Source organism: Argentina silus (assembly GCF_951799395.1).
Source record: "Argentina silus genome assembly, chromosome: 22".
In the NCBI taxonomy this organism is placed as follows: Eukaryota; Metazoa; Chordata; class Actinopteri; order Argentiniformes; family Argentinidae; genus Argentina; species Argentina silus.
This window is the reverse complement of record NC_139676.1, coordinates 12,750,723-12,760,145: the sequence shown is the minus strand read 5'-3', so window position 1 is coordinate 12,760,145 and position 9,423 is coordinate 12,750,723. Positions and strand designations below refer to the sequence as shown.

At 49.0% G+C, this 9,423-nt stretch overlaps 1 protein-coding gene across 1 annotated transcript in view; it reads left to right on the top strand.

Moving 5' to 3' along the window:
* The window catches only part of pik3r6 (phosphoinositide-3-kinase regulatory subunit 6), a gene marked incomplete at its 5' end in the record, with an annotated part of 9,679 nt that extends 1,385 nt beyond the window's left edge, over window positions 1-8,294 (top strand). The window contains 14 exons of the mRNA XM_083694117.1: window positions 153-222; window positions 322-529; window positions 1,500-1,647; window positions 2,584-2,670; window positions 3,021-3,510; window positions 4,039-4,147; window positions 4,892-5,002; window positions 5,939-6,046; window positions 6,485-6,587; window positions 6,849-6,919; window positions 7,150-7,240; window positions 7,356-7,408; window positions 7,579-7,685; window positions 8,098-8,294. Coding sequence (XP_083550243.1) covers window positions 153-222; window positions 322-529; window positions 1,500-1,647; window positions 2,584-2,670; window positions 3,021-3,510; window positions 4,039-4,147; window positions 4,892-5,002; window positions 5,939-6,046; window positions 6,485-6,587; window positions 6,849-6,919; window positions 7,150-7,240; window positions 7,356-7,408; window positions 7,579-7,685; window positions 8,098-8,254 — 1,913 coding nt within the window. The 3' untranslated portion in view covers window positions 8,255-8,294. The remainder of the gene's footprint in view (window positions 1-152; window positions 223-321; window positions 530-1,499; window positions 1,648-2,583; window positions 2,671-3,020; window positions 3,511-4,038; window positions 4,148-4,891; window positions 5,003-5,938; window positions 6,047-6,484; window positions 6,588-6,848; window positions 6,920-7,149; window positions 7,241-7,355; window positions 7,409-7,578; window positions 7,686-8,097) is intronic.
* Between the last annotated feature and the right edge of the window lie 1,129 nt (window positions 8,295-9,423).

The following is a 9,423-nucleotide window of genomic DNA, read 5'->3' as shown; positions in this document are numbered from 1 at the left end:
CACGGAAATGTAGTTCCTAAATTGACTGAGCGAGATGATTGAGCTACCTTTGTAATGAGTTTGGTAGTGAAGCATGTAGGCCTGGGTGTCATAGCCTGGCCTCTGTGGCAAATCATTCTATGGCAATCATTCATTCACTGCTTGACCCTCAGGAGCGATGTACCAGAGGATGGTTGTGGCTGAGCAGAGCCTGAAGAATGACCACTACCCTTATCAGGAGAGGTGAGTCAACCGCTGAACATAACCCATAACGACCACACGGTCCTATCATGGTCCAGTTACGGTTCAACCGAACTTCAACCTGTGCTGTATCTCTCCCAGGGTATTTGTGTTCGCCGACCCAGCCGTGTTCTCCGGGCCCCTGGGTGCGGTCTTGAGGGGGGACATCGAGGCGTCGGGGTCGGGGTCAGGGTCAGGGTCAGGGTTCATGACCCCTCTGGACCACATGCGCAGCGTGGTCCAACACTCCATCATGGCCTCTCTGGGAGGGGAACAATGCCACGGTCCTAAACTGGCTCAAGTGCTCAAGGTGAGTAGGGCTTGTGGTTGCGGGCGCAGTGATGTTTTATTAGGGTTTTTTTTCCTGTGACATCTCTCCTGCTGTTTCCTTTCCAGTCATTGGCTATGACATCTGCAGTATGTTGCTATGTATGTCTCTCCTTTCTCTCTCTCTCTCTCTCTCTCTCTCTCTCTCACGCAAAGTCTCTTTTCTGCTCTGGGTTTCAGTTCACCGGGCCTTTGGGGCTCCCGGGGCCTGGTGTCTGTTCTGAGGAAGAGAGAACTGTTTGGGGTCTGTGTGATCTGACACCTCCCAAATATGGTCACTCTATTCATAACACTGTCAGCTTCTTGTAACATTCACTTTAGCCTCATCACATGCAACGCCCGGTTCCTTTTTTTGAGGTCATCTTTATTTCGATACAGCTTTAAATGTCGTGCAAATTCCTATTTGAATTTACAAGTATACACTGAAGTACACGATTCCCCCCCCCCCCCCCCCCTCTCTCTCTCTCTCTCTCTCTCTCCATCGCCGTTACAAATCCCACCGTTATGAAGCTCTGTAAATTCAAGCTAACATGCGTTTCATGGTCCAGTACCTTCTGTACACGCCACCTCAGCCATGTATTGAACCAGGACACTGTTGTTCCAGAAGCTCAAACACCTTGGCTGTGGCTCCTGGCTCTGGGCCTGATATAACACCTAACGTCCTCAACAGGACTTCCTAGACGTACACATGTGTTTGTCTGGACACTGGTGACCTTTCTCCTGCTTACTATTAATAGATGGTCTCTGTGTGTGTGTGTGTGTGTGCGTGTGTGTGTGTGTGTGTGTGTGTCCGTGTGTCCGTGTGTGTGTGTGTGTGTGCGTGTGCGTGCGTGTGTGTGTGTGCGTGTGTGTGTGTGCGTGCGCTCGCGTGTGTGTGTGTGTGTGTGTGTGCGTGCGTGTGTGCATGTGTGCGCTCGTGTGCGTGTGTGTGCGTGCGTGTGTGTGTGCGACAGGACATGGGCCAAGACGTCGAACCGTTCTTCCAGGAAGTGGTGGCGACTCTGGAGCAGAGTGCGGAGGAGGGTGGCAAGGGGGAGGGGGCACAGCTGAGGGGGCGACTGGAGCAGATCTACCGGGAGATCGTCAACTCTGCAGACTCAGGTACTGTAGGCCTGGCGGTATGCTTATCATCACACAGGGGTTACTGTAGGGCAATGTTCTTCACACCTCATCCAGGGGACCCCCTCCTCATCCAGGGGACCCCCTCCTCATCCAGGGGACCCACACCTCTTCCAGGGGACACACAGCTTGTGCAGGCATTTATGCGTCAGGGAGCATCAATTCCTGGGCTGTCACAATCGGCTGCCCAAGTTAATAATTCATAACATTTAGCAGATGGTTTTATCCAAGGCAACTTACAGTACAGTACAGTGAATGCATACATTTCTTGCATATATGGTCCCAGCGGGAATTGAATTCCCCAACTGCGTTGCTAGCACCATTCCCTAGCAACTGAGACACACAGTAGCAGCTCCTCAGGACCAGCAGTAAAAAGCACTGTTGTTGAGGTGGATAAAGCTGACTTTTTACACAGATGTGTGTATATACAGCTTATGTATTTTATCAAGATTCAAGATTCAAGATTCTTTATTTGTCATACAAGTATACAGTGAAATGCAAAAGTGACAGTGCAACAGTACAATAAGTTTTAAAATAGAATAAAATAAAATAAAATAGTAGTTAGAAGAAGTACTAAAAAATATAAACAGTATAAACAGTATCACAGGTCAGCTGATGTACTGAACTGCTCCGTGGCTAAATCTGCCGAGTCAGAGCCAGAGGTCCGCTTTCCGTGGCGGATGTGTATTTCTGTATGACCCGTTATTTATCCTCATCATCATAAGAATAACTATCCTTCACACTGTCTGTCTGTCTGTCTCCGGGCCAGCTGTGGAGCTGTGTGTGTGTGTGTGTGTGTGGGGGTGTGTGTGTGTGTGTGTGTGTGTGTGTGTGTGTGTGTGAGACCAGGAAGCAGGGGGTCTGTATTTGGTGTCATTGTGACGGTTTTGGGGCCTCCTCTCTTCCTCTCTGGTGTAGGTCCATTGTCCCCTGGTTCCGTGTGTGACACTTCGCTCCCCAACCCGGAGATGAGCTTCCATCTGTGGATGCAGGACGAGGAGATCTGTGAGTCTACACTGGGGGGTCTACACTGGGGGGGGGTCTACATTGGGGGGGGGGGTCTACACTGGGGGGTCTACACTGGGGGGGGTCTACACTGGGGGGTCTACACTGTGGGGGGTGGTCTACACTGGGGGGGAGTCTACACTGGGAGGTCTACACTGGGGGGGGTCTACACTGGGAGGTCTACACTGGGGAGTTATGAGGCCTCATATACAGTTTTGAATGCTCTATGAATGTATGCATCTATAACATACTATGAATGTTTTATTTTTTATGGCTTTATTACTCTCGGTAAGAGGGTGCTTGGAGGTAAGAGGGTGCTTGGAGTAACGTATCCCCCACCTCTCCTCCAGGGCGGGAGCTGGCCAGGTGCATCCGCTCCAGCTCCATGTCGGAGCAGTTCTCCCTCAGCCAGGACCAGGAGGACTTCGAGCTCAGCGACCTCCCCATCTCCCCCGAGATGCCCCGCCACTCCGTCATGTCCACGGACAGCGGCATCGAGAGGGACCTGCCCCCCGGCGCCGCCGACCCGTCAGTGGAGCCCCCTGGTGGCGGCGGCGGAGGGGTGGAGCAGCAGCTGGAGCAGACCCGTCTGAGCCGCCGCGGCGGCATCAAGATGAAACCCTCGGTGACGGACAGCATGGTGCTGATGCAGGAAGCCCTGGAGGATACCGGGGGTCCCAGGGGCACGGGGGGCGGGGGAGGGGGGGGCGCGCTGCAGAGGAGGGCGGGGAGTGCTGGGACGTTGTTGCCTAAGCAACAGAGACACTTCACGGCGAGGATTGTGGTGATGGGGGACGACAGGGTTCTGGGGAGGCTGGCCAAAGCCTTCTACTTCCTCAGGTGAGAGACACGGGGGCTTGTGGGTAATGTAGTATGAGAGACAGCATACTGTGCGTATGGAAATAGAATTCCACTCAAATTATTTTACAGTAGTATCTGTGTGGAGCAATATGGATACAGTGTGTATACATTTGATAGATTTTTTCTGTTCTAAATTGATCATGGAAGAGCAATCTATCTGTAGACAGTTCCACCACTTAACCATGCCCAATTTAAACCCTAAGGACAGTGTGATTGAGCAATCTATTGAAATGATTAATTTCCTCACATGAGGACAGAGAATGAGATCGGAATATGACTGACTGGAGGAAGGACTCCATTTAGACCAGTCACCCGAGGCCTGTAGTCTGGGATGAGGAAGTTCAAGCCGTCCGCGGTTACGTGCTGTTTATCCTGGGGTTGCTATGCGTAAGAACACAGCATCATGGGGATTTCTCACGACTGCCCAAGTGAGGTTATTGCTGTATGTGTCCTGTGCTGTCACGCGACGTTATTGAGGTTAGGTGCTTTCTTTCTCTCTCTTTGCAGGAAAAGGGAAGCGCGTCGGCTCTTTCTCACCATGAGAGTCAACCTCCAGTTCTACTACATCCCTGTTAGTGAGGACATCACACCCACAACCCCCACCTCGCCTGTCAAAGTAAGAGTGGTCTCAACACACACACACACACACACACACACACACACATAGACTCCCCCACGCATTCCCCAACACACACACTTCCCACCGCCCCCTCTTTCCCCTTCCCCCCCCCCCCCCCCCCACACACACACACACACACACACACACACACAGACAGACAGACACCTCCCCAATCACAGTAATAATTAACTTACCCACACCCACCTCCCCAGTCAAAATAAGAATGGTCTCACAGACACACACACCCCACACCCACATCTCCCCAGTCAAAGTAATAACGCCACTTCTACCTCAACCAATCAGTAGATAACCAGATTCACCACCATTGTGAAAAATATAGGCTACACCCACCTGCTGTCAAAGGAAACACACAGCCTGTCAAAAGATGACTCATTTCAGTGTTTCACTCTGTTTATCTGTAAGCACTGATAAGGGGCACTGCAGACTGAACACTTTGCCTAGCAGATATCTGAAATGTGAATGGATCTCCCTGCAAGCATGCAGAGGCCTTCTTCTACAGGACAGACATCTTAGCATCCTCCTGCACCTTAGCTATTTACACCATTTTTTCTTGCATACAACAGATTCCTTCTGTGTGTGTGTGTGTGTGTGTGTGTGTGTGTGTGTGTGTGTGTGTGTGTGTGTGCGCGTGCGCGTGTGTTATCTGTGCGTGCGTGCGTGAAATAACCACATTAAGCACAAGAAGTTGCTGTAACATACCATGATGTGTTTCTCTGCCAGGTAAACCTCTCGCCAAGCAGGGACTATCCCTGTGCCCTAGGCTCCTACTTGGGAATGATGGACCCATGGTACGAATGCAACATCCGGAGTCTGGGCGCCATGATCAAGATGGTACAGAACACATTAAGATGGAATCTTTCTCCCTTCATCTTTCTCTTTATTTAAAAGGATGGTCTTCTCAGGGAGTCCTGTGGTACTTAGAGTAGGTTATATTACATGATACGTGTATGTTTGGAAACACAGCACACCGCAACTTAACTTACAATTTCCCAGAACCGTAGTCAGCACGATAGAGATATAGATAGAATATCAGCTTCTACTGTTGTATGGTTAAGTGTGGTTAGGTTGAATAGTGTCACTGCAACCGTGACCAACTGTCATCAGTGTTGTCAAAACAGTAGACCCCGTTCTTGTTGCTATGGACCTCTTGCATGATGAGCAGAGAGACAGGAGGTTGCATAATACTTTAGTTCCATAATTCGGCCTGTTGACTTTAATCGAAACCACTGTAGCAAAGCCGTAAGTAAGTAAATAGCCTTGCACACCGAAACTCACAAGCAAGAGCGGCCAATAGGGGCTGGATCTCCTGTTTCTGTAGCTTGGTTCACCCCCTGGATAGGATGCCTATCTGTCGCAAGGCCTGGTCTGCCACAAGCTGTATGAGTATTCTAACAGATTTACGCTGCGATGGAGAATATGAGTAAGCGTTTATCTGAAGAGGAAGAGAAACTGTGACACGGAAACTCACCCCTGTGTGTGGTTCTTCAGCCAGCTCCGATGAGTACAGCGTTGGGTCACATGGCACAGACAGAATGTACCTGCAGGTCTGGGACCAGGCTAAAGCTCCACACAGAGACATAATAACAGTCCCACTTTAAACTAACTAACATTTGAGGTGAATGAAGCCTGTATAGACCCTACATAAGGCTGACATAGGCCGACATAGATGGTCCTCAACTCAGTGGAACCACTACACTGCTAATATACTATGATATACTATGTAGTTTACTGTAATACTAATATGATATGATCCGTCTTGCCCAACAGTACAACACCAACGTCCAGGCGCAGGCCAGCCCCTTCCTGTCTGATGTAATTTCCTACTACGTCCGCACGGGACTGCAGCCGGTCTACTTCACCATCTACTCTGCCAAGGTGGGTCGCCAGGGCAACACCAACTTGTGGTGTGTAGATATACAACCACCATTTTGTGTGTGTGTGTGTGTGTGTTTGTTGTGTGTGTGTGTGTGTGTGTGTGTGTGTGTGTTGTGTCTTTGTTGTGTCTTTGACCTCATTGGCACTTCACGGTTACGCAAATAACGGTTCACCAAAAGAAACCCTAACCCTAACCCTAACCCTAACCCTAACCTTATCCCAGGTGTTTCTAAGGGGCTTTACACCCTACAGGGCCGACCCCAAACCATAGTATGCTGCCTTTTCCTTTCACGTTGCCCTTTCCAGCATGGTGGCTGCATAACCGGGCCGGCCCAGTACGGTTCAGCTCGGCTCAGCCTGATTGTGCTCTTCAGTGTGGATTAGTGGACAGGTGTTCCTCATTGTCTCTCTGACGGTGTGTTCCCTCCCTGTTTATAGATCACCTATTCCAACCTGACCAAGGACCCAGTTGAGGAAGTGTTCCTCTCCCACCTAGAGGTGGATTTCCCAGAGTATAAACAGTCCCCAGGCACTCTGAAAGGTAACATAATAGAGTACATTGTGTGTGTGTTCATGTGCATGTGCTCATGTGCGTGTGTGCGTTTGTGTGTGTGTGTACGTGTGTGTGTGTGTGTGTGTGTGTGTGTGTGTGTGTGTGTGTGTGTGTGTGTGTGCGTGCGTTTGTGTGTGTGTGTGCGTGTGCGTGTGCGTTTGTGTGTGTGTGTGCGTGTGTGTGTGTGTGTGTGTGAGAGTGTGTGTGTGTGTGCTCACCCAGTCTGATCCCGTCTGTCGTCCCTCACAGACATGACTATGAAGCCCAAAAAGAACACAGGAGAAATATGCGGAGCTGTCGTCTCCCTCAACTACAGAAAGGTCAGCTGGAGGTTCAGCCTTCTTTATGACCTCATAATCTATCACAGAGACACTACTGTACTGTTCAAGTTCCATGTTTCTATTTTGATTTTATCCTATTTTGTTTTTGAGATGTGGGCACATTGTACATTAAGCAGTATGAAAACTGTAACTGGTATTTGACATTGGACCATGTGTTTCTCTCTCTAACCTTTGACCTTGTGTGTGTGTCTCTCTCTCTCTCATCCCAGGTGACATTGAGCGGCCGAGACGTAGACAAGGGAATGTCGATCAGGACGTCAGGGATGCTGATCAGTGCCATTCCCAACAACGAAACTGAAGGTAATTACACCACTCACTGTTTTACACAATATGCCTTTCATACTCATTCATGAATGCATCTGTATTGTGGTCAGTTGTTGCCAATAAAGCATCCATCTTACTCTACTGTCCCCAGATCTGAATTGCCTCACAGTGACCTTCAATGAAACCAAGCCCAAAAACAGCACAGTAAGTACAGTAGGCCTACAGTATGTACAGTGGTCCTCAATATAGACAGAAGTATACCAGGAGATCCATACATTGTTTTAAGGTATCTGTTTTGAATTTTGAAATGTGTTGTTATGGACTCATTCCATAATCCTGAAAATGAACCGAAAATATGTATGTTTCTTTCCTAGGAGGCCAAGATCCGAACTTGCAACATCAAGATCACAGCCTTGGAGAAGAGAGCCTTCACTGTCATCCTGGACAAGGACTCTCGTAGGACCGTCAAAGACGTACAGAGGTGAGTGTCTACCATTAGTCCAAGAGGACATTCTGAAGCTCTGAGGTCTGAAGTTTTTCTAGCTCAGGGGCAACTTCGCTACAAGAACACGGCTATGCCTGCTGTTGCCTCCTACACTGCAGATGTTCTAAAGAGGTCATACCGTGGTCCTAGGCAGGTGGTAGTGGTTAGTGGTTAGACAGACGAACTGGTGTGAATTTCTGAAGATTAAACATCTGTTGTCCTGAACCTAATTTATGTGCCGTGGAAAATACGTGGGGTTTGATTATGATCTGATACGATATGGTATAATATGATATGATACATGATGTTTTAAGATATCATAATCCCAATCCATTATTGTCCTTCAGTCTGAAAGCCCTCAAAGAACTCACACAAGTGACATGTCCCTTATCCACACATTCATTTCCAGCATAGAGATCGCCCCCTGTCTCGACCCAGGGTACTGCGTCCAGAAGACCATGCGCTCCAAGTTCAGCCTGGGGGAGGAGTGTGAGGCTGGCCTCAGCAAGTACATGAATAAGGGTCTCCCTCTGCCGATCAACACTTTCGCCGGTATCATCAACTGACTTTACAGCTCATCTGGGTGGGACTGTCCTAAACAAAGACTGAAGGGTTGAGGCCATCCACGCTGCACGGCGATCAGACATTGATGTGCTTTAATCAGCTCTCAGCTGATCCGGATGGACTCTTCTGCACAGAGACTAAAGGGCCTAGACCGGCCTCTGTTCGTGGCGACCGGTGATGTGGTCAGCATTCGCTGAGACAGAGCGCCAGTCAACTTTGACCTGCTAAACGCTGTTTGAGGGATTGTGGGTAAAGAAGTAAGAGGAATTGGCAGCTACAGGCAATGTAGGGTTCTGACTTAAACTAGTTCAAATCTGCCAGCCTTGTGTGCCAGGTCTCGAGATTTTCCACAGCTTAAGAACTATGTCCTTGACAAGGACTGGGAATACCAGTCTGACAAGCGTTAGGTGTGCAATTTTGCACAAACAAATTTGTATGCCAAAGGTGTGTACGACATATATTTCGATCTCCTCCCAGTTTCAGCTGTGCGGAAGAGTTGCTGTGCATGTCTGGCAACGTGATCAAAGGACAGTATTTCCTCATCGAAGGGTTGGGCACATACCAAGCAGGAGGTGTTCGGACTCCTCCAAATCAACTAATGTCATACACAGGCAGTATGCAAGTGTAGCCGAGGTGGTTCTCCAAATTACACCCGATGAGCAAAATATACCAGATCAAACACCTAGGCTTAAGCTCTGTGGGCTAGAGTGGGGCTGAGTCACTCAGATGACCCAGGTTCAATCTCCAGTCAGCCAGGAGAGGAGTCCATCCTCCCTAAAGGAAGACCCATAAAGACTAGGCTTTAGCTCAGCGGGCTACGGCCTCCATCCATCCCTTGTTATGTAAACACACTACCTGCTGCTCTGTGTGTCTGACGATGGCTGTGAGGGAGAGACTTTCACGGCCAAGGCAGAAGAACAAAGAAGTAATTGGACGATATGCTGACATTTTCAATGGTACTTACGAGAAGGATGGCCTCCTAATTGTCTTATTGCGGCGTCCCCAAGCCCAGTCTTTCAGTTAACAGTCTTTGCATTAAGCAGGTCATCTTGGGGAAACGGGTTTGTTCCCCTACTAAGGTGCATAATTTATAGCCAAGTCCTACTCTGTTATACTGCATAGATAGAGTAGAAATGTTCTTCTTGATAAGTGACGTGGTTGCATAGGAAGA